Source organism: Ambystoma mexicanum, chromosome 5q (genome assembly GCF_040938575.1).
Source record: "Ambystoma mexicanum isolate Mex_15411 chromosome 5q, UKY_AmexF1_1, whole genome shotgun sequence".
Taxonomy (NCBI): Eukaryota; Metazoa; Chordata; class Amphibia; order Caudata; family Ambystomatidae; genus Ambystoma; species Ambystoma mexicanum.
In genome coordinates, this window is record NC_090933.1 from 642021694 (window position 1) to 642049220 (window position 27527).

The 27527-nt window shown below is 44.5% G+C and overlaps 1 protein-coding gene across 8 annotated transcripts in view; it reads right to left on the bottom strand.

Moving 5' to 3' along the window:
* The window catches only part of ASPH (aspartate beta-hydroxylase), a 1438894-nt gene that overhangs the window by 1353672 nt on the left and 57695 nt on the right, over positions 1 to 27527 (bottom strand). For 2 of the 8 annotated variants that reach the window (XM_069621104.1, XM_069621101.1), the window contains exon 1: positions 3586 to 3730. The exons of the other annotated variants lie outside the window; for them this stretch is intronic. In XM_069621104.1, the coding sequence (XP_069477205.1) occupies positions 3586 to 3601 (16 nt within the window). In that variant the 5' untranslated portion in view covers positions 3602 to 3730. Of the gene's footprint in view, positions 1 to 3585; positions 3731 to 27527 lie in introns of those variants that run through there. 8 annotated transcript variants of the gene reach the window in all.

Consider the following 27527-nt stretch of genomic DNA (forward strand, 5'->3'; position numbering starts at 1 on the left):
AGTAGATAATCGTAGACGGTGGCGGCTTGTTACATGTGTGCACTTCTAATACCAACAATAATTGGCATAAAAGCCGTCCAAAAGCCAGTGACTGGTTTAGTCTGGCACCGTATTTTATTTAAAGAATTGGAGATCATAAAATCATAGTAGTATAATACTACCAAACCACAAGGCCTTCCCACCAAAAGACATGCAGCAGTTCTAGGCACAAATCAAGTGCAACACCCACGAGATGGCAGGAAGCAAAAATCGGCGGTGGAAATGAAGCAATTGTGTGAAGAATAGAGCCATTGCGAAAGGGGAAGGCTTTGATAACACTGGCGAGGTCATAAGAAGTTCTTGAAGATTGAATGCGTCAGGGAGATAGACTGCCGGGTGTAGGCATTTCAACATATGAGCGCAGGTACTGGAACGCAATGGTGATGTATTACAGAAAACGGGATAGGAGGGTAGCACTTGCAGAGCCATTGATAAACCCATCTGCACATTATCCTGGGGAATGTCTAGTTTGCCTTAACATCTTACTGTGGTTTAGTGGGCAAGCAGCTTGTGACCAACGTGATCAGAAGAAAAAAAAAAAAAGGTAGGCCATGTACAGACTCTAGCAGAACGGATGAAATGCATAAATGAAGCGGGACACGGTTTCAATCAAATGCAATGTGGCGGAGCAAAAGGTACTCATGGTGCGAGCTTGAGTGAGAATGCAATTGCTGGCGATCGAGAAAGACTGAATGAGTTGTAAACAGACAGCAATCAACTAAGGTTTTTACCTGGGACAAAATAGAATGGAATAGAACGCAAGGTCTGCGATGGGGAGTACATTTGGAAGCTGGCCAAGATGCAACAGAAACCAAAAGAGAAGTTAACAACCGGAATTATTCTGCATTCCTATAGTAGAAAAGAACTCGCACTACAGAAAGCGTGGGTGAACATGGTATTTGCAGAAACAACCAGGGCAGCTGTGAAGTTTAACGGGCAACCGAGGAAAATTCCACACAAACAGCGAAAACCGAGGCAGGTGCAGAAGGAGTATGTGTCCTTTCAGACTCGGGGAGGAAGGGATCCATTTGCAATTAATGCATTTACAGGTCAGTCATTGAAGATGTAGGTAATGATGGGAGACTGACTCGAATGAAAGGTCTTTTTATGACCATGATCAGAGCCAAATGGTGATCAGTGTGCCAGAATGAAGTGCTAAATCCCAGCCGCGGGAGGATTCTTGATCCAAAGCTCGTGGACTGAGAAACTGAAAAAGGATGAGGTCTATGGGGAGAAGAGACACTGATTTGGAGTACGTTAACTAGGGTCTGCAATGCCAGGGTACACCCAACAGTGATGAGATACAGTGCTTCGATGCAAGCTGGGGGAGGATAGGGTCCATTTTGTAAGAGGGCAGCCATGATCTGCCATAGAATGGGTTGCAGGGCAGTGGGAGCGAATAGGGACTGGAGAAGTCAAGTGTGAAATGAATACTCTTGGGTTGGTAGCGTGGGCAGTCAGTTGGCAGAGAAGGGCAATGCGCTGAGCAAATATAGCACACATTTGAAAGTCAGGAGACAATGGGAGTTTTTCCAAGTGTGACTCCGCAGCTCTGCCCCTGTGCTGGTCATGAACACTGCTACGTATGAGAGCGCAACCAATTGACATCACTGATCCTTCTCTCAAAAAAGGTAGAGCTAAATATCGATTCTAACACAATATTGTGTATCAGGCTACAAAGTAGTGATATGGTACGATATGATTTAGCATTTATAACGCGCCTTTACCCAAGTGTTGCTAGGCGTTGACACAGGATCACCAATGAGAACATATGCATGTTGACTGGCTGACTAAAAGGTCACTTGCCCAAAACATGTACATTTTTTTAAAAAAAGAATTAATTTAATGCAATGCATTTTGGAACCTGGAGTGTTTTTACATAGCATTCCCTGGCGCCGTTTTGCCATTGTGCAGTGCTGTAAGGGATGGACAGATTTGACCATTTAATGGCACTAAATGACTCGATCTCGGTGGAACGAAAGGCTGTGGCTTCAGTGCTCGACATTTGAACATACAGCGGCCGCAGGGAGCTGTTGCCTAACCTCAGTGTGCTTTCTGACTGGCAAATATTCGAGAAAGAGCTGCATCAATACTACATGTTGACATCTTACATAAATCGGCAACGCCCATCAGCTCGAAGCCCTGCGTGGGGTTTAGTATCCACATGAAGTACTCCACCCCCCATTTCCAAACTACTATTGCATTTCCCAAAATCTTTCATCCACATACACCAATAATCGACTGGACTAAATGTGAAAACCAAGACCGCCATTTTTAGTTCTGGCCATTTTTAGTTTTGACTATTAGGTTGCACTTTTGTCACCATCTATCAGTTCAAACATTTTCATTAGAGTACAGAGAAGGGACACAGCCTGTGGGCGCCTTAGTTATTCACAGTGACAGTCAATGTAAATACCAATTCCTATGGTCCGTCCTACTCACTCCCCGTCCCACTCTGCCAAAAGCACACACTCCCACGTTGTCTTATGGATAGCTCTATCATGCAGTAACATCAAAAGTTTTGTTTTTGGGCTGCCAGTGTTATTTCTAAGCATTCGCCTCATAGTTAATGGCTTAATTGCCACTGTAAAATGAGCTCTTGGCACAATAAACAGGTCTTAAAGCAAGTGGGCCTTCAGCCACTGTAGAATTAGATCATTCCCTGGGTTGGGACCCACATATGCCCACCAACACCATTCCCCAAATGTTGCCATCTTACGGCCAGATAGGCATGTGGCCATAATGGTACAATTCCATACCTAAACAAACGACAATGCCGTTAGATTTGCCAATGCACAAGTGCATGCTGAGATTTTTCTCAAATCCCGAACACGTGAATTGCAATGCATTTTTGTAAAGGAGGGTGACAAAAGTCTGCTACTTTTGAAGTTCCCATACAGGAAACTAAGTATCCTCAACATGTGCGTCACACAGTGTCATGTTCAATCCGTTTCCCCTTTCTCTCTCCTATTCTCACAAGTCGCCCTTCCCCAAAAAAGCAATGCAGCAACATCATGGTACACCACCCCCAGTGGAGAGAGGAGCAAAGGTGAACCCCTCATTCCCTGCCCCCGAAAACAACAAAAAATGCTTCTTGTTAGCGAAGCCCCCACAGCCATTGACGAACTCTCACGCAAAATGGGGGCACCTTCCATGCAGGAGTAGGAAATGATGGCAAGGCCTCTTCCACGCTTACTTTGAATATCTTTGCGCCATATCCTTTCTGCGGTCAATTCCAGAACCAAACGCAAAGCTCACGTTTCACACCTCACAGTTGTTTAAAAAGTAGGTCAGTTTCGGACAAACCTGCACATTGTTCTCGCTGCACACTGCCACAATGAGCCGGGCTACCTTGGTGCATTTTAGTATTCGATGAAGAAAGGGCACCGATAATCCATTGATAAACCTAAGTATGAAGGAAGCCTTTAGCACAGCACGCCTTCACTGGAGAGAAAGGCGTCTTCGAAATGACCTCGAGTTCATGGCATGCAGAAAAACCAACGTTACAAGTTGCTTTGAGATAGTTTAAAAAGGAGGCTGGCTCACCCGAATCTTCAGTCATGATGGCAGCGTCCTTTATCCAAGGATATCCTCCCCAAATCAACGAACACAAAGTTACCAGACTGCTGTCTCGCTACACGGACAGAAACCCTGCGCCCGTCTAACTCAGCTAGAACTCGACACTGGACCTGCCTGCACAGGGTGCTCCGTGGTTATTTTTAGAAGCCTCCGCCGCTGCTGCCAAACTTTGCTAAGCACTCATATGGAAATGCAGCGCCGGCAGAACACTGCTCGCAGGACATTCCGGGCCGGCTGTCACTTTTCTAAACAAGATCCATGAAAAGACTGCCCTTGGGGAAGCGGGCTAGTTGGTAGTCTGCTTCGTCGGTCCCAGCAGCTAAACCGTGCCGTCTGAGCCAATAGTTGGTTGCACAGATTAGAATGGAGATCTATGCGTACCATCAACCTCTCCTGGCTGCATTCAGTTGCAAAAGTATGGAGGACACTGGATTAGCAAGGGAAAGGTTTATCTGTCTTAGCTGGGCAGAACAAAGGACAGCCAGAAGGGGAAGACAGACGCAGAAACGCTAAACGCGCAATTAAAGCGTGTCAGCAGGGGACAAATGTAGTTAAAACACGGGCAACAAGGTGAAAAGAACTGGCATGCTGCGGGATACTGCAAGGTCGGATAGAGCGGACAGCTGGAGGGAAAAGGCAGCCTGTAACGTGCGTCCCATAAAGCGCATATTTACTGTACTAAACAGGTTTTTATCTTTATAGTAAGACTACCAACATAAGGGCAACAGCTCTGCCCCCCACTGAGGCTCTAGTCCACATCGACTGAAAAAGTTGAAAGACCCCGATGCCATCCTTGTTCACTGCAGCTCCCCCCCCCCAATTCCAAACAGGGGTTGAAGAGGTCACGGGCAGTGACAGCACAGAAAGTGGCATCTTAAGGAGACGCACTGCCTAGTGTCACTTTACAACACTGTATTTCTACAAACATTGTAACATGACGAGTGGTTTTAATTTAATAACCACTGGTCCGTGCCATCTTCTTTTAGACTATATAGTCTGGTTTTTAGAGATGTATCATATATAGATTATACTGGCTTCACCAATCCAAATATGAAAGGTTTATTAGGTGGCACATCCTTCACATGAAAGAGCAACGAGGAGACACCACCAGGCCCATACATCAAATAGAAAATGCATGCATCAGAAAAATGATTATTTCATATACTCTTTCAAAGTTACTTGGGCCATTGCATATTACCCAAAAATGTGGCTTTAAACAATTGATTGGAAAAAAAGACTGATATTAAATTAGGAACATGTTTGTTATCGTAAATACTCAAAATAAGCAATTTCCTACTTTAAGCAAATGGGAAGATACATTTTATTAAATTTTTTTCTTTAAAAACGTGAATTTTGTCCATATGTATGTACAGGGCTCAATATGTGCACTCACTATTAGCCATTAGCTAGTGAAAATTGACTCTTGGCGAGTGAGGTTTTTATGCCTGGCTAGTAGCTTGCAACTTGAAATTTGGCACCGACATGGATGTAGTCAATATAAGCCAACAGCAAGAAGAAATAGAACGCATCTTTTTTGATCAGTGTATGAGGTAGCCCATTGAAACTCTGCTGTTCTCGAGGCCTGCCGCCATGTGAAACGTGCTGTACCTCTCCCTTGTTATGGGCCAGGTAAACTGCGTTCTAGAGTGCAACAGAAATGTGTTAACCCAAAAGAAAGCAACAAGTCGATGCCTTAATTATTTAGCAGGTAGATAGTCGTATAGGGTATTAAGTTCAATATGACAACATCATCCCCTAACAATCCCAGAGTTTATCTCCAGTTCAAAGCCACCGAGCAATGCATTATGGGTATGTAAATTAGCTGAAAAGCACACATTTCTGCTCAATAAAAAAGGTCCGTCTTGTAGAGCATTTGTATACATATTGTATAAAGCGTTGTCAACTCAAGGCAGACCACTCAAGAACACAGACATCCACCTTACACCCTCATTAAGGATCAGTGTGTGGTGAAGTCAGACGGCCTTGTGATCGGTTGTTTTCCAAATCAGAAAGGTATGGTGGGTTAAAAAAAAAAAGCATAAGTTAATTTCAACAAACAAGCCCTAAATGTCACAGTGGCACCCAGTAGCCATCACCAAGACATTTTTCTGGAGCCAAACATGCACGCTTTTCAGCCAATTTGCATATGCAGAATGAATTATTCAATCTGTACTGGATGGTGCAATGAAATATCTCCAAGGAATATCCACTTATTTTTTAGTGCTTCAGTGCACAGAGGAAGATCACCAATTTAATGATTTACTCAAATCCAACCCCCACAAACTAGGATAAGAAACAGGCGGCTTATCTACAGAAAGGAAAATGCAAGCTGCTGGCTGTTGCCTCACCATTTCATTCAAAACACAATATCCAGCTTATTTTGTATAGATAACATTACTCACCATTATCGTATTTGATGCTTGTATCTAGATTCACATGCTATGCATAAGCTGACATTTAGTGGTAGTCACGGAGTATTACATCATTAGTTTGCGAAACTCGAAAAGGGACATCGACTCGGCGTGTCAGTAATACTATCCCTAGTGTGATGTCCACTGTACCCATGGTCCTTATCGCATCAAGGTCCCTCAGATTATTTTGTTTCTGACAGGAGGTAGCATGAAGTATAGCTTGAGGTCAGATGTATTAAAGTAGATAAGCGATAAAGCTAGATATACACCTATGCACCTTCTACTCCAAGAGGGGAGGAAGGGTGGGCACATTTGAATCCAAGCAGATGAAAGCATCAGAAATACAATAACGGTGAATAATGTATCCCTTTGGAGGCGTGTGTATCGGATTGGATCACATGCTATGCATAGACTTGCAAGAACTATCTGGAGAGGGAGGTAGGTTGTGAGAAGGCATGGCAGCAAATAGATGTTTTAGCACTGCTTGTCCCACCTGTGAATCTGCATTAGAATGTGTGTCAATGCAGTACAGGTATGTATGGAACTCCATGTAGCTGATTTGCAAATAGCATCTAGAGGAACATTTGTAATGAATGCCAAAGTAGCTCCTGTACCTCTGCTAAAGTGAGCTCTTGGTGGGAAAGGCAGAGTTTTCTTTGATAGTTAATATCAGAGCTATATGCATTTCACTATCCATCTGGAGGTGGCGTTCTTTGAAATGCGATTTCCCTCCCTACCAAGTGCTATGGAGAAAAACAATCTGTTATTCTTAGCGGTTTTGTTTACATAGTACAAAACTGCCCTCCTTACTTACATCCAGTGTATGGCAGTTTCTCTCAACTGAGTTGGATGGATTTCCAAAAAGTTGGTGGACTGCTTAACATGGAACTTGGATATGAATTTTGGTGAAAACCTAGGGTGTGTTCAAAGTACCACCTTCTTTGTCCTTGTGGATAACAAAGAAAGGGTGTTGCAACGACAATGCTTGTAACTCACTAACCAGTCATATTGAGGTGATGGCTACTAGGAAAGCAGACTTGTAGATTAGGTGTGAGGCTGGATTTGTGCATAGGCACAAAGGGTGGACCCATGAGCTGCAACAGTACAACATTAAGATCCCAACCTGGAGGCAGGCTGGAAATTGGAGAAGTCTCTTTACTCCCTCCACAAAATCCTTAACAGGAACTTTCCACAAGGACACCTTGTTTTGTGAAGTGGTGTACACGGACAGAGCCGATAGGTGAACCTTGGAGTCAAATACTAGGCCAGAGTCTAGTAAGTGGAGCATGTAGTGAGCAATGTTTGATGGAGTACATTCAATTGGATTTTAAGTTTATGACCAGCACCACATAACAAATCTTTTCCACTTGTTAAAGTAGCAGTGCCTGGTGTTGGGTTTGCGCGCCTCAGTCATACATCCCTGAGGTAATTTTAAGTGTCTAAACTCTAGGACTTCAGGAGCCAGGCTGCCAAGTTCAGAGCCTGAGGATGTGGGTGGAGGGTTGTCCCCCCCAGTGCTGGCATAGCATGTTGTAGGGGCACAGGCGTTTGATCAGTTCGCTCATCGCCAATGTGGAATCCATGGTCGTCTTGCCCACATAGAGGCTATCCGGATTAGTGTGGCTTGTTCCTGGTGCATCTTGTACACTATATCCTGCTGAGGAGTGGTGTCGGTGGGGGTTGGGAGGGGGCGGGAGCATAAGCACATTTCCCTGACCAGCACTTCCACAGGGCGTTTCCCTTGGACTCCGGTAGGGGAAACCTGGATGCAAAGTCTGGGCAGTGTGTGCAGGTTTGTGGCGAACAAGTCTAAAGGGGGATAACGCCACAGGGAGAAGACTGTCTAGAATTTCTCTGCTGTGTTGCCACTCGTGCTCCTCGGGTAGATTTCTGCTCAGAGTGTGTTCTAGAGCATACACTTCCACTGGAACATGTTGAAAGGCTAACATGTACTACCTGAGTAAACAATTCCAAATTTTTTTGGATAGCCACGGAGAGTGTGTGCCTCCCTGCGTGTTTATGTAAAACATGGCACTCTGATGTCTGTGAGGACTTGCACTGTCTGACTTGCTAGATCCAGCTTAAAAGCTTGTAGGACTTAGAGTACAGCTAGTAGCTCCAAAAGGTTGATGTGGTTTTGGGATGTGAACTGTGTCCACACGCCATGCGCTGTGTGGTGAAGGTATGGGTGGTGAAGGTAATGGGCTTCCGATCCGGAGAGTGAGGTAAGCATTATCGCTTGAAATGGTGAATTGTGAAAGGGTTTTCCCCTTTAACAGATTTTCCTTGGACCACCAGCTTAGCACTTGTACAAGGATTACCGAAAAAACCACTAGATCATCCCACTGACCATTTGCCTGAGACCATGGTTTCACTAACCACTCTTGCATAGGTCGCAGATGCACCTGTGGAACTAGATAAACGCATGAAGCCATCATCCCAAGCATTGCCTTGCGTACGGTTATTTGGTGACCAGCAAGATAATGAGGTATCTGCAGCAGCATGCTTTGAACTCTTGTTTGAGGGGTATAAGACTAACCCCTCTGATCTTTACGATCGCTCCAAGGAACTGCTTGGGTTGGAACGAGGCTGGGTTTGTTCTCGTTGATTTGTCCTCTGGGTATTTTTCTTGCAAATTTGAGGTGATTCCCCAGTTATCAGCCAGTCATCCAGATAAGGGTACACTGGTATAGATTGTCTGCATAAGTGCACCGCCAATACCTTGGTGAATACGCTTGGAGCTGAGGCGATGTCGAAGGGGAGCACCTTCAACTGGTAGTGTTGCTTTGTTATTTTAAAGCGCAGACATTTTCTGTGTGCTGGGAACATTGAAATATGAAAGTATGCATCTTTCATTTCCAAGGAGGATGCCATGTAGTCCTAGTTTTAGCAGGGGGGGTTACTTCCTGTAGCGTTGGCATGCAGAACTTTTTTGGCTTGACATATGTGTTTGCACGACGCAGGTCTAGGACAGGGCGCATTGTAAGGTCTTTCTTTGGCACAAGAAAGTACGTTGAATAGATACCCTGGTTTGCCATGACAATTTTTACTATAGCGTTCTTTTCCGGCAGTGCTTGGACCTCTTCTGGCAGAATGCGTTCTTCCTGCATGGTTTGCCCCTTTCTTAGCAGGTGGTTGGATGGTCTCTGTATAATTTCTATACAACAGCCATGGGAGGGGACCTGGAGCGAGTTGTCATTGTTTGGGTAGGGAGGGAGGGAGAGAGGGAGAGGGTTTGTAGTTGGAGGCTCTACTTCTACTCCTAGATCTTCTGTGGCCCCTTTGAAAATTTGAGGGGAGGACTGCCCATGCGATGACGTTTGTCCACCCGAACTATAGCTAGAGGAGCGTTGAGAATTTTGTCCTTGAAATCGGCATGTGTTGAATAGGCCTCTTTGAACAAAAAGATTTTAGTTAGTTGTCCAAGGGTCTTAAGGGCGTCATACTTTTTCTTTAGCACTGAAGTACATCCTCAACGACTTTTCCCAAATAAACACATTTGGTTCAATTGGCATATTGAGTAGGGTGGCTTGAGTTTCCAATTTAAAGCCGGATTGTCTTACCAGGCATGGCAGAGTGTCCTCTGCTATTAAACGGCCTGCATTATCTGCGGCGTGCAGGTTCTTTTTGAGGATGCAGTTGGCCACCTGCTTACCCTCACAGTCACTGTGTTCAAGGAATGATTTCAATGGCACTGGGATGGTTTACATTTTTAGTTATTTGCAATTCCTGTTTGGGATGTAGCAGAGGAAGCTACATTCCTGCCCAGGGTATACATCTTTTTACTTTCCTTATCAGGAAGGGCCCCAGCAGAGGCTAAAGGCCTGTCCTCCCTCTTTCTTGTGGTGGCAACGACAAGAGTTGCCTTTAGTTGATCCCTGATGTACAAGGGATCAGAGGGGGCTGGCCTGAACATCCTCAATACAGGGTTTAAGTTACCTCGTAATGTTGGGGGTAAGTAGAGCAGGCTGAATGCGCCTCTGAACACGATGTAGGAGGGGTATAAACTGTGCTGCAGACTTTTTATCCCCAAGGATGTCTTCTACAAAGTCTTTATACACCTGTGCATCAATTTTGAAGTGTTCGGCAGGTTTTAGGAGGAGCTCATTGTGCTGTAGCTGATTATCCACAGGGGAATCAGCCACAGGTTGGCCATGATGGTCTGGAGATTGTATGTTGTAGACATCATCATAATAATAATGGTCAGGATCATATTGGTCCCCTTGTGAACCAGGATCTTGAGAGCATGAAGTGTCAATATCGTAAAGATCCTGGGAAGTGTCCTGCAAGGTGCTGGACTGGACGATGTCTAATCGTGTTTTTTCGGCACCAGGTTGATCTTTAGTTGCCTCCCCTTGTGAGGGCCCTTCAAGGCTGGAAAGTTGATTAGGGTGGCATAAAAAGTAGTCTACAAAGCATGACATTGTTCGCATTATATTGTCAAACTATTCTGGGGTCCATTGGGTGGGGCACGGGAAGAGGGGTAGGGGTACTCTCTGAAGTAGAGGATTTATGTTTCATTGAAGGGGTGGGGAGAGGAGGGGGGAGAGAGGAGACTAGAAGTTGAAGTACAGGATTCAGACGATAGAGGCGTTGCGATAATCTGGATCTGCCTTGGACTTCAGGAGTGTGTCCGGGACATGTTTTTTTAATAAGCTCTCACTTTGGAGCTAGAGGAAAGGGCCATCGACACATGTTCTCCAGCACCGGAATGTTTGTCAGATTTCATAAACAGATTTCAACATCCATTTTGGGAGCCTGTCATGCAGCGAGCGCGATGGCCCAGTGGACCGGGATGACGGAGTACCTTCCCTTTGACACTGCGTGCGACTACGGTCGAGAAAGATGTCGACTGTCAGCCGTGGGGGTGTGCTTTGTGTTGCATGCAGTGTGGGTGCTTTAGCCGCCGGGTGTAGTCTCTGCAGCAGGACCGCCGGCCTGCCTGAAGGAGGCAGGAAACCATCTGTTCAGGATCGACCTCAGCATCACTCAGGACGCCGACATTGCTGGATGCTCCTTCCACGTCCATAGCGGTTTTGGCCTGCATGGCGTGATGGGTCCAGCGCTTTGTCTTACAGTCCTTAAATGTCTTGGGCAGAGATAGATTGCAAGACTTGCAATGTTTTTCAGGGTGGTCCCTGGGAGACGGAGGTAACACACCTTGGGTCTGTCCTTCCAAGGAAACTTCCCTTTACAGGAAGAACATTTAAAAGGCGTATTTTGCATAATCCGGAATATGGCACCCCAGCAATGGAAAAGAATAGGGAAACAGGCATTCGTTAAAAAACAAAAGAAAGTTATGACCTACCCCCACTCTCCCTCCTGTGAAGGGCCGAGGCTGCAGTCAAAGTTTGTCAAGACGGTACAAAGTCGTCAACAAATCCGTCCTCGAAAGCAGTCGCCGAAGAGCTTGCGGTGGTAGAGCCGCCGAAAGGAAAGAAAGAAGTCTACATTTAAACTTGTATAATCAAAAGGCGTCAGCCAGAAAGAAGGAACTCTGCAATTTGCATCCGACTATGATGGCTGGGGAAAAAAATAAAAAAAATAATAATCGAAGGGATCATGGGTACAGTGGACGTCACACTAGGGATAGTCTTACAGGGATAGTATTACTGACAAACGCAGTATATGTCCCTTTTCCAGTTTCGAAAACAAATAATGTCATACTTTTCAACTACACTTGATGTCGGCCTATGCAATGCCTATGCGATCCAAGCAGATCCACAAGCCTCAGATATAGATCTGCACAGCACCAAGAAAGTTAAACCCACCTTAACAAGGTTTGAGAAAAAAAAAAATGAAATGTGAAAATAGGAAAGTCCATTTGAGCCAAGTCTCACATTCCACAACGCCACCTAGCAACCATCGCTGGAAGTTCACTGTGTGACTTGGTTCAAATGGACTTTGATACACACACACACACACACACACACACACACACACACACACACTTCAATCTAAAATGATTGCCACCATCTATGGCAAACTAACGGCTGTTAGCTTGGGCATAGACACCATTTGATTTCATCTTGTATGATGTTGGATTTGACTGTCCCCTGAATTGCAGGGGGGATGGGGGGGGGGGGCAGTGGACCATAATCACCATTTTCAAGGAATCTGGTTCAACCTCTGAAATCAATATAAAATTACTTTATTGGCTATTGCAGACACCAATTAAAAGGAAGTCAAGATTTCTAAAGCTTTCAGATATCCCAAATTGCAGGCGAAAAGCCCCATTATGATGATGCTACCTAGAGTTTCAATCTGAATCACAAAGCACATACACCTTGCACCATATTTCCTTTTCAAAGACACCCTTAAACAATATTGCCAAAATACTTTTAAATGCCATCTGGGAATTAATAAACTCCAATGGAAAAAGGGCTGAATAAGCTGAGGTCATATGTACTCAATTCTGTTGGTGTTTCGAGGCCCCTTGACACGTAGGTCCAAAAGCTCATGGACACGGAAGTGCACTGGCAGGCCTCAGAACGCTGCAAATAGGGATTTCATCTAGTCTGTACACTTTCTCCCCAAATCCCACTCAGGTAATCTGGTACTGCTTTGGGAAAAGGCCTCCACACAGAGTCGCACCTGGCCAAGGTACTTTTAAAGACATTTCCCCATCGCCTACACCCAGTTGGTATCCAATTAGCTCATCTCCTGCTTTTTGCCCCCAAACTCATCCCTTCCTATGTGTTTGAAAATAAATATCAAGCAAACTCCACCCACTCAGACACATTTTGGATTGGACAGACCCTGTGATCAGGTAGGTGCCCTTTACTTTCTCACACCCACCGGGCTCCTCTCGGAATATCTGTTGTAGCCATGTTCGTGAAATGGCATGGCACAAGACGGCATATTGTCATCACCATCATCCGGAGGGAATCCCCATCAGGGGAAGGCTCATCCTGGTCATCTTGTTGGAGAGGCATGGCACCACATTTGAAGGCAGAGTGGGGCCCTGGCACACTTTTGATAGAAGGAACCTAAGGCATCTGTGAGGGGGTAGAGAACCTGGAGTTGGGGAATCCACAGGGGCCTCTGAAGTCAGAGCAATAGGTGCTTTGGAGACCAGCATTTAAGGAGCAGGAGCCGAGAGGTTGTTGTAGGAGCTTCTGGTAATAATCTTTCATAGGCCCAGACTGCATCAAGTTCTGAAAGCATACGAAGAATGAAGCAAATACTGCCTGGCTCGAGTGAGGAGAAGGTTGTGATGGGTGTGGCTACTGCAAGCTTATCAGCTCAGCCCAAGAAATCAAAGACACTGGCTGCCACAAAGGACTAATCAGCCAGGGATCCACATAATGCAGTGAAGTAGAGGTAGAGTGTGCAAAGAGACATTCTTTTCAGAGTTGACCGCCAAACCATTCCCAAAGAAAAGGGCTGAGCATGGAAAAAGGGCTAGCTTTACCTACATAATATTCTGTAATCTTGTGGTGTGGGAAACTACTGTCGGATGAGGCTCAGGTGAAGAGCACATCTCCGGAATGGTAGCCTGTTTTTATCCCTTCATGTAATTCACAACACTCTTGCTGGACTTAGCCGTGATCAATGAAAGACACTCAACGCAGTCCCCAATACTTCATTTAGCCCCGCTTGTGAGGGAACCACAGGGCAAAAAGCAGTGTCTGAATTCACTTCAGAACGTGGAACCTCAGTGAAGTTGGTTGATACTTTAGTCCTCGAAAAGGGTGCCTTAGGATTGCTACCAGTGTGTTTAGCCTTCGTGCAGCAAACCTCGGCAGGGCAATGATTTTAGTCCCTTTAAAAGGAGATTCTAAGGGCACACTCCAATATAATTACCCCAATCAGGAAACCTTGACCATGCTGATGTTATACTTGGCCCCCTTAAAAAGGGGGCTGCAGTCTCTCCCCAGATAGGATTAGCCCCTCAATAAAGAACTTCGGCGTTGCCTCCTGCATCCATCCCAGTTCCTCAGATGAAGCTTCAGTACAGCCGGAACCACTTTGGTGCTAGCTGGAACCGGCAACCCCTGGATAGTGGTCACTGAGGTAGGGTGCCCTGAAAGTCACACTTCTCCGTTTCTCTTCACGTCAATGAAATCTTGAAAATCATGAGGAGCCAGGCAACTAAAGACCACCTCCCACTGACTGAGCTTATGAACAAGCGCGCGTTACAATTGAGGCAAGAGTGCCAATGGTCATCACCGCAAACACTCTAGGCAGAGTATGTTGGTTTGGGATAACATGAAATGACAGTTGCTCGCCATGCAGAAGGACATTCCATCAAATCGAAAGGGAGTAGGACAGACAAAAAAAAAAAAAAAAAAAAATGCTGAACGAAGAATGAGGACATTTCTCTTACTTGACCTGGATGCAAAAGCAACTATTAAAACAGCTCTTACAGAGTTCCACTTTGATAGTTTACTGCTTGGCGTTTCTACTGATACATGAACAGCTGCTGCTTCTAAACACTGTTTAGTTAATTTATGTTCCTGTCCTTGGTATTCTGCCCAAGAAATAGATGGCTCTCTTCAAGAAAGACAGTTAGGATGGTTGATGTAGCTTTGAGATTTAAAATCTTGTAGAACGTAGAATCAGCATCTTTGAAGCCAAATGTCTTGTCTCAACATTAGCAATTAGCAAATATATAAATCTCGTTCTAACTGAATTATGTTCTTAATTCTTCCTTTAGTATGTTAGATGTACAGTTTTTACTAGAATTGCGTTGTATGGATTTGGGTGGTATCAGAGAACACTGTTTTTAAGAACCATTGAATGTGTGGTAGCCAAGGTTGGCCCCTTCCCAAGGGTCACCTCGGCATCAGCCTCAGCTTGTAGCAACAAAGAGACTAGCACCGGACTGATGGATGAAAACAAGATAGATTGACAGCATAGAGAAATGATCAGTGGAGAAGCAGGAAAGTACAGAAGGACAAGTGGCAGGCAGTAGGCACTCCGAGATTTCAAAGGACAGCCCTTAGAGCGCAGGTTATATAGCATATCATAACCCATCACTGATATATTTTAGGATTATCTCATTGGTGGGAGTTACTTGGGATGCAATTGCAGACATTTGGCAATAGCCGTCATCTCACTTGCGACCAAGCCTTGCGGGTAATTTGTGCTGGATAAGCGGCATTCGCAGAAACCCTACTGTTACCTACCATATATGGTACCACTTGTAGAGAGCAAAGGGACGAGAATGTCTGAAGTGACCCTTTGCCTGGTTACGGGGTCTTGGTAACAATCCTTCCACATCAAACGTATTGGTTTATCAGAAGTATTGTGATATTGAATGCACAGATTATAAAACTGATATGTATTTCTATGTGGCAATATTTTGATGTTAATTTGTACTTTAATGGCCTTTTGTGCCAAATAGAAATTGAAACACTTGTCTGGCTACAGTGAAATAGCATTTCCTTCAGAAGTCAACTGTCACAGCTAAAAGAAAGACTCAATTCCTACATCCTCGAAGCCATGGTGTGTGGATTTGACTGAGAGGCAGGTGTCAGAGAAGGCTGTAACCGAGACGAAAGGCTGACTGAGCTATTTGGGGACTTCTAACAAAGTACGCACTGACTACCAAAGGGGCAAATCATGCTAGGGAGAGGTATTTGCTAGTATAGTAACCTGGCTTTAGGTTCCAACACCTTAGACACATGTGGGCTTAATTTATTGCTTGACATGGGTGAGATTTTACAATGTTGCCTTGTTTCTAGGTGTACGTTTCTTTCATTTACCCACACAAAAAAAAAATAAGAAAAACTTTTTAAAAGTTCCAATTATTTACATACATACTTTTTGTCTCAGAAATAAATAAGAACAAGAATAAAAATGAACTTTAGTAATCCGGGGTTAAAAAAGGTTAAAAATTCTATGCAGCTCAGAAGGGACTCCAATCCCCATAATACATGGTTCAGCAAACACAAACCAGGAAAATGGTAGGGGGTATTCCACATTGCCCGTCAGGCCTCAAGGTGAAATGTTTCCACATGGCGATCTCAAAGACCGCAGAGCAGAAATGGTATTACTGAAGAAAACTGGATTACTTTTTAAAATCCCACTAGGCCCCTGCTTTTGAGCCGAGGCGGATTGGCAAATATGCTTTATTTACTGGTTATTTGTAATGCGCCAAATACACAATGTGTTTCAAGGGGCAAATGTTTGACTGTGTTTTAATGTCTTTATTTTTTACTTAAAGGGATAGTCCAGTAAAAATGTTTATTTTAAAAATAGACAGGCAACATTAAAAAATAATACTAGCACTTTTTTAAAAAAACTTCCTATGTAAAATTTTGAGCTATTCAAGCTCAAAATTCACAAAAGCAAGCACATGGGCGCATCCATTTTGTGAAATGGATGCCTGCCTGTGCTGGCTTTTGCTTTACTAATGAAGGAAAAGCCAGCCAGCTGTAGTAAACAAAAGCTACCGCTGGGTGGCTTTTCCTTCATTGATGCAGTACGCGGACGACGGGGACCGGAGACCAGAGCAGGAAAGCTGCAGCTGAATCTCGGTAAGTGCTATTTATTTTTTTTTTTTTTTAAATATAAGCACCAGCTGCATTTTTTTTTCCAAGTTTTCCGGGCTGGAGGAGCCCGGAAAACTTAGAAATAAAACCGCAGCTTTAAAAACGTTGTATTTATGTTTGCGGTCGCTTTTGAAGCGACCGCAAACAAATACAACGTTGTGTTTGAAAACGCTGCGGTTTTTCTTTCCGAGTTTCTCAGGCTCCTCCGGCTCGGCTTTTGTTTACTACAGCTGGCTGGCTTTTCCTTCATTAGTGCCGCAAAAGCCAGCACAGGCGGGCATCCATTTCACAAAATGGATGCGCCCATGTGCTTGCTTTTGCGAATTTTGAGCTTGAATATATTTTTAAAATACATTTTTTTACTGGACTATCCCTTTAAGTCCAATAGTATAAATAATGTTTCGTGGTCCCTAGAATGCTGTAGCACATGGGGCATATGAAGTACACATATGTAGGAATGAAAAGGTAGAATTCCAAGTTACACATTGATTTTAATAATGTAAATCGTGCCGCTTGTCCATTCTTCCATGGCTTTTCGAATCAGAACACAGAAGAAAGCCAAAAGCAGCAACGTTAAAAGAAATATTGTAAACTCATATGCTTAACATAATTGATCCAAGGATCAAACTAAGCCACACACTGGATTGAAATATCTTCAATGTCTAGTGTGATACAGATTGGGCAATAGCAAATGCAGGAAAAGAAAGTTATTACTTTACAGCAGCGATTAGTATTTGAAAGTACATTGGAATTAGGAACAGATCAACTAATAGAAATCTCACACGCACACACAAACGGCAGGCATCATGCACATTTATTTTTGTTTTAAAGGGAGACGTTCACACTGTATATGTTATGTGATGCAGGAAAAAGAAAGCCGAGCAATCACTGCAATAGTTTCACACCAATTACCAGTTTGTGATCTTCAACAGGAAAGAACCAACCAGATAAAGATACGTTGGTTTTCTGATGAGGGTAGCTAAAAAGAAGAATCTAGAATAAGGGTTATTTTGCAAAATAAAAATAGTTTGCGTACAGGTGGCTTTCAGTTTCTCTCTCTGGCACAATGGACTACTCAATTCAGAGGATTTTTATTTTAATAAGATCTTAAGAAATCTGCATTATTACATTTTTGAGAAAATGCCTATTTATTTAGACAAATATACACACTAGTAAGGAAAAATGGCTGTAAGTGGCCATGCAGTAGGAGATGGCTATGAAGTACACTACCCCAACATCTGCAGGTAATTTAAAAAAAATAAATAAAAAGAATCAGAAATCAAAAAACACAACCTGGAGTAAGACACAGCCACCATCCTGATATCTGTGGCGATGCCCACACTTCAAAGTTGGCAAAAAAGAACCAATATACAAATATGATGGCTTGCAGGTTTACAGTTGATCGAACTGCATATTTGGTAATCGAATATCAATTCATCCGATTTGAACTACCTAGGTTTCATCTAAATACGGACTACCAACAACAAAAAAGCACGCTGGTGCATTTGGAAATCCTGAGAAGCTGGTCACAGGTCTCTGGGAAAGCAAATAAACAGTGTCCTACCCGTGCCCATTCCTTTTTTTATTCTTTTTTTAATACAAGGAAACCCTATTTTCTATTAAAGGTGTAAGGATACATGCAGAGAAGGCACTCCAGAAATATGATGCTCACCCTTCATTTCAGCGTATAAATAACTAGTAGAAGATGCATCAGCTTGCAGATCAGTGTGTGACCAATCAAGAAGTACCCAACTTTTAATGGCCATGGAAGTATTTCCTCTTGACCCTTTTGAGGACACTCCCTCCCCCTTCTTTAAGTATGCTAGTTAGGAAACGCAGGGGCTCATTTGCAGCGATAGTGCAAGGACTCCTCAGAATGAGGAACAGCCATCTTTAAAGGGATATGTAGCAGACCCAATCAACCAAATTTTCACATGTTTCATCCAAGGGCCAGGATATCCCCAAGGGAATCCACCATCAGCCTCAGTTTTGACATTCAGTCACAAAGAGGATATTAGAAACAGTTGGATTAAAGAATTTGCCGAAATCTGATATACCTTCTAGGGAGCATTTTCTCCTAGTTCTATCTCATATGTGCAATACACCAGCGTACACAAAACTGGAAACAGAGCAAAGATCTGGAGACAATGTACCACTGAAACATATGTAGATTTGGGAGTATCCCAAAAAATAAATAAATAAAAGGGCAGAGGAGGCATTTTGACCAGTACAGGTTTGCTGGCCATGGTACTTAATGAAATAATATGTCAGTCGAGTGCATTCTGCTGAGAGAGATCATTTACACGTTATGAAAAAGACAAATCCATGATGCATGGACCATGAGCAGTACAGTGCAATTGGTAGTTTATATTGCTTGCCTCTAGCAGGATGGTACCCTGTGTTCATCCAGCAACATCCACAAGGCTTTTCCTAGAGATGAGAAAAGCAAAAAAGGGACCAGAGCAAGTAGACAGGGAGAGTATGGATACGACAAAAACAAACAAAATCAGATTTCCTTGCTAAAGAATCCCTTTGCTAAAAGGGGATAACAGGAGGATTCGTTCCTCAGTAATCAGATTATTTAATGCTGCCTAACAGAGGGGAGAAAGTATGACAGAAGAGATGCATTTTAATGCAGGCAGATAACCTCTAAAAAGCGTGTCGCTGACCAGAAGGAGCAGTTTAGGATAAGTTGCAGTCTCCGCAGGAGATGGGCAATAGAGGAGCAACAGGCTTAGTGGGCTGCCCCCCCACGCCACACTCAGTTGCAAAAAGTTCTAAGAAGAAAGGGGGGAGTAGCAAGAGAGACTGCTTACATCCAGGAAGTTCAAAAAGCACTGCTGCCATGAAGGTCGTTTTTCCGCCAAGGAAGCAGCAGTGACACCAACCACACCAGAAGTAACTGATTTAGCAACAAGAATGGAGAGAGGGGTCTGCATGTGTTAAATAACAAATTATGTTAAGCAACATTTTGCTATTCCAGCAGAGCTACAGAGTGATCCTAGTTGGGGAAGAAGAGTTTTCACACAATCCTTTCTGCCATGGAGACCTGATAGTGATTTACGGACCGTAAATGACGTGGTTACCTGGAAGTAAAACATTAGCTCAACAATGCGCAGGGTGACAAGGCTGTGTCGGAATCACACACAAGATAACTCTTGTAGAATTAAAACTGTGCCTCCTTTACTTCATACGTCTGAAATATGTGTTAGTCAAGATATCACAAGGTGGCTCAGGTAAGGACTAGCACCACCATCCAATACCTGCATGAAGTAGTTACAAAAACAGGTCATAAGAAGGATGCTTTTAATAGGGAAGGTGAGCAGAGGGGTTAACTGGTCAACTGAACGAGATCAATAGGAAGGAGCCTGGAAAAACTGGCAAGTACCCCTTAACCCACTTCAGGATTTCTGAACCGCAAGAGCCCTACAACTTTTCAAGGTGGTAAGCATAGAGCGCGCATTCATTCCACACAGGCCCATCACAACATCACATACCCACACTGAAAGAGCAGACAATCACCAAGCTTAGCATCAGAGAGGCGGGACTGTAAAATAATTTGTAAAGGATCACTATTAGGGGGCATGAAAAGCACCACCTCTAAACCAAAACGATTGCATCGAAGTGGGGGGAGGGGGAGAAGAGATTTGAGGAGGAACACAGCTTGTGGTTGTTTGGTTATTTAGCCACCCATCGACTGGTCATTGCTATGCTAATCCCAATGGCCATTTACCCCCACACCACATTCCCCGGCCTACCTAGATGCCATCCTCCTGGGATCTCGAGAGTAGGTTTTATCTACCAATAACATCACTTTTTGTGCTGCAAGTCCCTGTCAGTTTTATTTCAAACCAGTCTCCAGAGAGCTAATGGTTTATCTGCAGCTAGAAATGCACTTAGTGAAAATGGCTTAGCCAAGTGTGCCTTTGGCCACTTGATTTATAAGCAGTATGTGTCCCTTTGCACTGAAGTCCTGCTAAAACCAAGCATTGGCAAAGCAACGGTTTTGGCTTGCTTGCATATAGGTATGCCAGGCACAGCTATCATGTGCCGAGGTCCTCACATCATCTTGCAGCTGGTCATCTGCATTTTATGGACAGGTAGTACCATTATGGAGGTGCCTGTTAAAGGTCTTTTCCATGACAACACAAACGCAGAAACTGTTGGCTTTGCCAATGCTCGTTTTCAATCCCACTGATCTTAGCCCACAGTCAACCCACGGTTCAGGACCAGGTCTTGACAATTCTTTTTTTTTTTTTTAAAAAGATACTTTTTATTGCCATTTATTAAACATTTTGTAAACCTCCGCCTCCCTTTGAGGAACCGCATATCCACATTCTGCATCGTCTGGAGCATAACAGTTTTTATCCATCGATTCCCCTCTGGCATTCAGCGAGTCACCCTATATTCAGCTTCCATACATTTTGTGGGCACCAATGTTGTACAAAGTCACTTTAGAAAGTGTAGTTTCTCCCCATTCCTTCCGAAACCTGGCCGCATCCCCTTGGTTCTTCTACGTGATCCACTCCATGGCTACCATGTCCCAGAGTTTGCGGAGCCAACATATCACTGTAGAGGGGCTTCTTTGTTTCCAGTCTTTTGCAATAACTATCCATGCCGCTATTAATAAGGTTACAAGGGCTCTTTTCTGTGGCTTCAAGATTGTGTGTCGTGCTGGTTCCATCAGTCCACCTAGGGTCTCAGCCAATGTGAGGGGTAAAACTTCCGGAACTATTTCCTGGTGGAATCTCATAATCTCCCCCCAAAAATCTTTAATACTGGGACCGCCCCACCAAATATGCAACCAGTCTCCTTCCCCCTAGAACCTCGTCCAGCACTCCACAGAGGATAAACTACACATCTTATGTAGTTTGCTGGGGGTATATTGCCACTAGAGCATCATTTTATACCAGGCCTCCTGCAATTGTAGTGACCTGGTCAGTTTTGGTATGTTCCTCCCAGTGCACAAACAGAACTATCTCAACCAGAGAACCGTCCCATGCCGATCGCGGTGTTGGTGTGTGTGTACACATATAGATATCTATATCTCCCCGCCACTCATCTGTCCCCTTCCAACATGCCCACCTGTTTCTTGCAATCCACAAATGGCATTACTTCCCCCTCCCACACCATGTCTCTTATCTTTATGCATCCCTTTCCTTTAAACCTTATGAATGAACCCTTCACCATGCCCGGAGTGACATTGGGCTTATCAAACGTTGGGTAAAGGGTGATGGAATCGTAGATAAATGCCCCTTCCTGATCCTCCCGTCCCAAATGGCACATATCGTGAGCAGAACCCTACTATGCCTGGCACTCGAAGGCCTCTCCTTCCCATATAACCAGAGTAGACCAGCCAGAGGCATTCCAGCTACTGCTCTATCCATGCAAGCCCATGTTAGGTCTGTGCTATCCGACAACCACTCTTTATTGGGCCGGTTCATAGTATTGGTGCAGATTTGGGAGCCCTATTGCACCCATTTGTCTAGGGCTCATCAATAACTCCAAAGCTACTCTCGCGCATCTATTTTGCCATATAAATCTATCTAGAAAGTAGTGAGTTAATTGCTTTAAAAAAAAGGCATTCGGGATCGCTATTGGTAGAGTCTTGAATCTAAAGTACCCTTGGGAGGGTCACCATCTTCACAGTATTTATATGCCCCAGCCAGCATATTTGCATCGGGGACCACTTATGCAAAATCTGTTTGTGTTTGATTAGGTCCTGAAAGTTAACTTTATACAATGCTGAAAACTCAGTTTTATGCCCAAATATGTTAAGCTTCCCCCTGCCAGGCAAAATGGGGAGCTATTCCTAAAGAATCGGCCATACAGATACGGGAGTCCCACATCCAACATTTCTGATTTCCCCATATTTATTTTCAAGCCCGACAAAATTACTTACAATAAGGCCGGGATGGACCTCACAGGGTCTACTAATGTTAGCAACACGTCGGCTGCATACACTGCCGTTTTGTGCATCTCCCCTCCAAATGGGACTCCCTTAATGTCCTGGTTCTGTCTAATTGCCACTAATGGGGGTTCCAAATAAATAGCATACAGGTGCGGTGACAAGGGGCAACCCTGCCTAGTCCCACGTTCTATGCTCATCGCTTCCGAGATGCGAGTATTTACCACCAACCTAGTCGAGGCATTTCTACAGTTTGCCCCCACCATTTGAATATATTTATAGGACCTAAGCCCATTAGTTTCATCGTCTAAAAACAGTACGGCCACCCCACCCTGCCAAAAGGGTTTTCAGCATCCAACGAAATCAGAGTGGCCGGTATTTGCTTTATTTCTAGTAGATGGAGCACCCTTCTGGTATTGTCCACGTTTACCTTGCCATTATGAAACGCGATAGTCCTGCCCTATGATCCCCTTTACCCTTTCTGCTAGTATCCATGTATAGATTTTGGAGTCTATATTCAGTAGCGCTATAGACCTGTATGACCCACAATTTGTGGGGTCCTTATTTGGTTTTCCAAACAAGACAACCTTCGCCTCAGTCATAGAACATGTCACGCCCTCTCCATTTCGAAATGTATTATACAATTTTGTGAGGAAACCGCTAGCGTCGTTACAAAGTACTTTAAACACCCCAGTATAGCCATCTGGCCCTGGAGACATTGTTTGGCATGTTCGTCATCGCTCTTTCCACTTCCTCCACCGTATTTTCCCTTGCCAAGCTATCCCGCTCTTGTACCTTAATCTTGGTCAGCTTTATCCCTCCTAAGAATGCCTGTATCTTTTTGTATTTCCGGACCCCCGAGGAGTACAGCTGCTTGTAGTATGATACGAAGGCCTGAATTATCCAGTCTGATTTCGTTATTAATGAGCCATCTGCTTTTTTTATTCCCCCTATGTGCCTTTGGCCCTTCTGTTGCTTCAGGAGCCTGGCCAGCATTTTATCTGCCTTATTGGCATCCACATAATATCGTTTTAACATTTAGCATGGCGGTCTCCGCCTTAGAGGTGCTCAATAGCCGCAGGTGTCTGTGCCTCCTTTACTTTGTTATAGTTCTCTCTGTTCTTACGCCCTGCCAGTACCATTTGTGCCTGTGTCAACACTGCCTCTAGTTCTTTCTCAAGTCAGTCTTTCTCTTTGCGCCTTTGGGCTTTTTATGAAAATACCTCCCCCCTGTAGCACTGCCTTGAAGGCATCCCATACACTCCTCAGTGGGACCTTATTGTGCGTCATTCAGTGCAAAGTATTCCACCCCTCACAGCTTCACCCAACACTAGATCCCCAATAAGGTCCCCATGGAACCTCCACGTCCATACTGGGTTGCTGGACTTAACCCTCCCCACCACCCCAACAAGATGTATTGTTTGTTTGGTTTGTTTATTTTATTTATATAGCGCTCCAGACCCGGTAGTAAAAGGGCGCTTAAGGATAGGTTACAAGGCACAGTAAATAGAAATTACAATGATACATTAGTAAAGGGTATGTACAGTATATACAGTCAGAGGTAATTAGACACAGTTGTGACATAAATGTCACAAATGTATGTCTAATTACCTCCGACTGTATATACTGTACATACCCTTTACTAATGTATCATTGTAATTTCTATTTACTGCATGTACAATATATTCAATTTGAGGTGGGCTAAATCAAACTAAGGTTGGTTTTTATTCAGTAACCATCCAATGGCAAGTTTCCTAAATAGTTGGAAGGATTTGGTCAGCTTGACATTCAGAGGCAGAGTGTTCCAGAGTGGAGAGGAAAGGACCCTAAAACTCGAGCCGCCAGCTCTTTTAGAGGTGAATCTGGACAATGTGTGGCATAGAGTGTTAGAGGATCTGGTAATTCTGGTGGCTGGCTTCAAGGTGAATTTGCTCGTGAGGTAGGGAGGGGCTAGGTGGTTTAAGGCTTTGTAGGTAAGGCACAGGGTTTTTAAGTCAATTTTATGTTGAATGGAGAGCCATTTGCATGAGAGTCTAGTGGCAGAGATGTGCTCGCGCCTAGAGATGTTTAATGCTGCTCGTAGCGCATTATTTTAGAGAACCTGTAGTTTGTTGACGATAGATTGGTTGGCACCTAGGTAAAGGCTGTTGCAGTAGTCTAACTTGGATTGTATTAGAGCCCTAGCCAGCGTGAAGCAACTACTGGTGGATAAAAAAGGTCTGCAGGCTCCAATTAGTTTCCCGGTGTAGGCGGTGGCTGAAGCGGTCGCGTTTACTTGTTTAGTGAGGTTAGTATTGGCTTCGAGATAAAAGCCAAGGGTTTTCACATTTTTAGCGATGGGGCTAGTGTTGCCATCGATAATGATGATGTAGTCCGAGCCAAGTTTCTGTAAATTATTAGGTGATCCGACAAGGAGATCTTCAGTCTTCTCATCATTCAAGCAGAGGCCATGTGTGGCCATCCATGCCTGAATGATGGAGAAGATTTCGTTGATCCTAGTGACACTGTAGTTGCCAGAGATGGTGAGGAGTATCTGGGTGTCATCTGCGTAGTTGGTGTAGGTGACACCCAGATGGTCCAGTTTGTCAGAGAGGCTTTGTAAAGATGTTGTAGAGGGTGGGGGAGACGCAGGATCCTTGTGGGACGCCGCAGGTGATTGGGCTGCCGCTGATGAAAAAACCCTCATGGTTCTGTTGGCCAGGAAGGACTGTATCCATGTGACAGCAGAGGGGGAGAAGTGGGCGGCGGAAGAGAGGTGGTTGCAGAGTATTTTATGGTCGACCAGGTCGAAGGCTGCTGAAAGGTCTAGGAGGAGTAGGATGGCAGCCTTGCCTTTGTCTTTTATATCATCAATCTGACTTTTGAGGTCAACAAGGGCAGTTTCTGTTCCATGTTGAGGTCGAAAGCCAGATTGACGAAATCCTAACAGTTGGTTGGTCTCCAAGTAATCCTGAATTTGCAGGTAGGCAACTCTATCAAGGATTTTTAGCAAAAATGGAACCGTAGTGATTGGCCTGTAATTAGTGGGGATGGCTGGGTCTAAAGATTGTTTTTTTAGAAGAGGGAGAACCCAAGCTTGTGTCAGGGTGTTTGGGTTCTGAGTTGGTGGAGAAGGATAGGTTGATTAGCTTGGAGATGACTGGGGATAGGTCTCTTGCTGCATCTTTGATGATCTGGGCGGGGCAGCTGTCTCCTTTGCAATTTGAAGGTTTAAGGGATGTTATCATTTTTTGGACTTCTGGTATGGTTCCCTTTTTGAAAGTGAAACCAGTGGTAGTAGGTATACTCGGGGTGGGGGGGGTTACTGTTGGAAAGTTGAAGTCTCTTGGCTTCAATTTTTGTTTGGAAGCCAGCAATTTTGTTAGCAAGGGCATTTTGGATGCTTGTGCACCAAGGTTTGTCTTTCACAGACATATCTGTCGGAGGGTTAGGATTTTCTAAATCCTTTAGGATGGTGAAGCGTTCTTTAGTGCAGGAGGCTCCATGGATTATTCTGACGTTGTAGGCTTCCTTCTTGGTGCGGATTATATCTTTTGTAAAGGGAGGAAATGGTTATGAGATTAGATTTATTTTCAGTTGGAGTTGTTTTCCATAGGGTTTCCATCTTGGCTTTCTTTTTTCTAAGCGATTTAAGTTCAGGTGTGTACCAAGAGTTCAGATGAGCTCTAGGTTTGCCTTTGCATGACTTTAGTGGGGCAACGGCGTCAATGGCTTTAGTCATGGCGTCGTTATAGGTACTCACTAGTAGGTTGAGGTCAGTGGTGGCAGGGAAGCATATTTAGGATGGGGAGAACCAGTGGAGTAAGGGTTTCCGCGGTAATGTTGTGCTGCTTTCTTGTCAGACAGGCTGGTGCAAAGGGGCACTGTTTGGGGTTCTGGTTGTTAATGCGAATGTCAAATGATATGAGGAGATGGTCAGTCCATAGGAGAGGTTGGGGGGGCTTTGCAGGTTATATTGCAATTGCGGGCAGCGAGCCAGTCGATGGTTCTGCCATTCTGATGGGTGGCTAGAGTGATGAGTTGAGTAAAGCCGTGTTCAGAAAGGGCATTAGCAAGGGAGGACGCAGGAGTGTCATTGGGGTCGTTGTACCCCAGGTTGAAATCGCCTAGGATGATGTTTTGGGAGTGAGGCTTCGAGTTCTCGGCTATGAGAGATGTGATGTCTTCCTCGAAGGTACCTGTGGGACCTGGGGGTCTGTATATTAGTTCCAAAGTGATGGTGCTCTTCGGGGTGGTTTGTATTTTAATGGTGAGGTGCTCGCATGATTTGAGTGCAAGGGAGGTAACAGATTGCATGTCTAGTGAGGATTTAGATATAATAGCTACACCTCCTCCGCGTGCGTTAGGTCTGTCGGCTCCGAGGATAGTGTATTTGTCGGGAACCGCGAGTGTTGGATAGGGACCTGCTGCATCATGTAGCCAGGTTTATGTAGTTACAAGGAAGTCGAGATCTGCTGAGGATAATGTCAGCAATTTCGGTGGGATGAGCCACAAGGGATCTGACATTAAGTAGAGCACCTTTTAACGAGGCGATGTTGGTGACATTGGTGGTGATCTTGTTGATTGGCTTGGTCCAAAGTGTTGCAGGTGATTTATTAGGTGAGGTATGGAGTCTGGAGCCTAGTCTCTTGTTGTGGGTAGTGAGGTTCGGGTTGGCTGTGGGCCAGTATTCTGGAGGCTTGAGGGGGTTCTGTTTGGTCTTGGTATGGACATGTTTAGTGGTGTTAGGAGAATTGGATAGGGGGTTGTCAAATGTGGCGCTGACTTTGGCGGCGTGGTATGAACGGGCACTGTGGGGGGAAAAGGTGGTAGGGTAGGCAAGAAGGGTGTGGGACAGGGGATGGGGTGGTGTCTTGGGCAGCAAAGTTTGGCAAGACCATTGCTAATCGGTATGTAGCGGTTTCTGCTGCAAGGCGTATTGTTGTGCATGACAACAAAAGGGAACATGAGGAGGATGAGCCAGGCGAGCATAACTGACTGTAGTGTAGGTTGGGCTGTTGAGCTATGGGAGGTGAGCGGTGCTGTGGGTTGGGCACTAGCAAGTGAGCACAACGGTAGCGCCTGGGGTCAGAGTACCTCAATTAGGTTGAA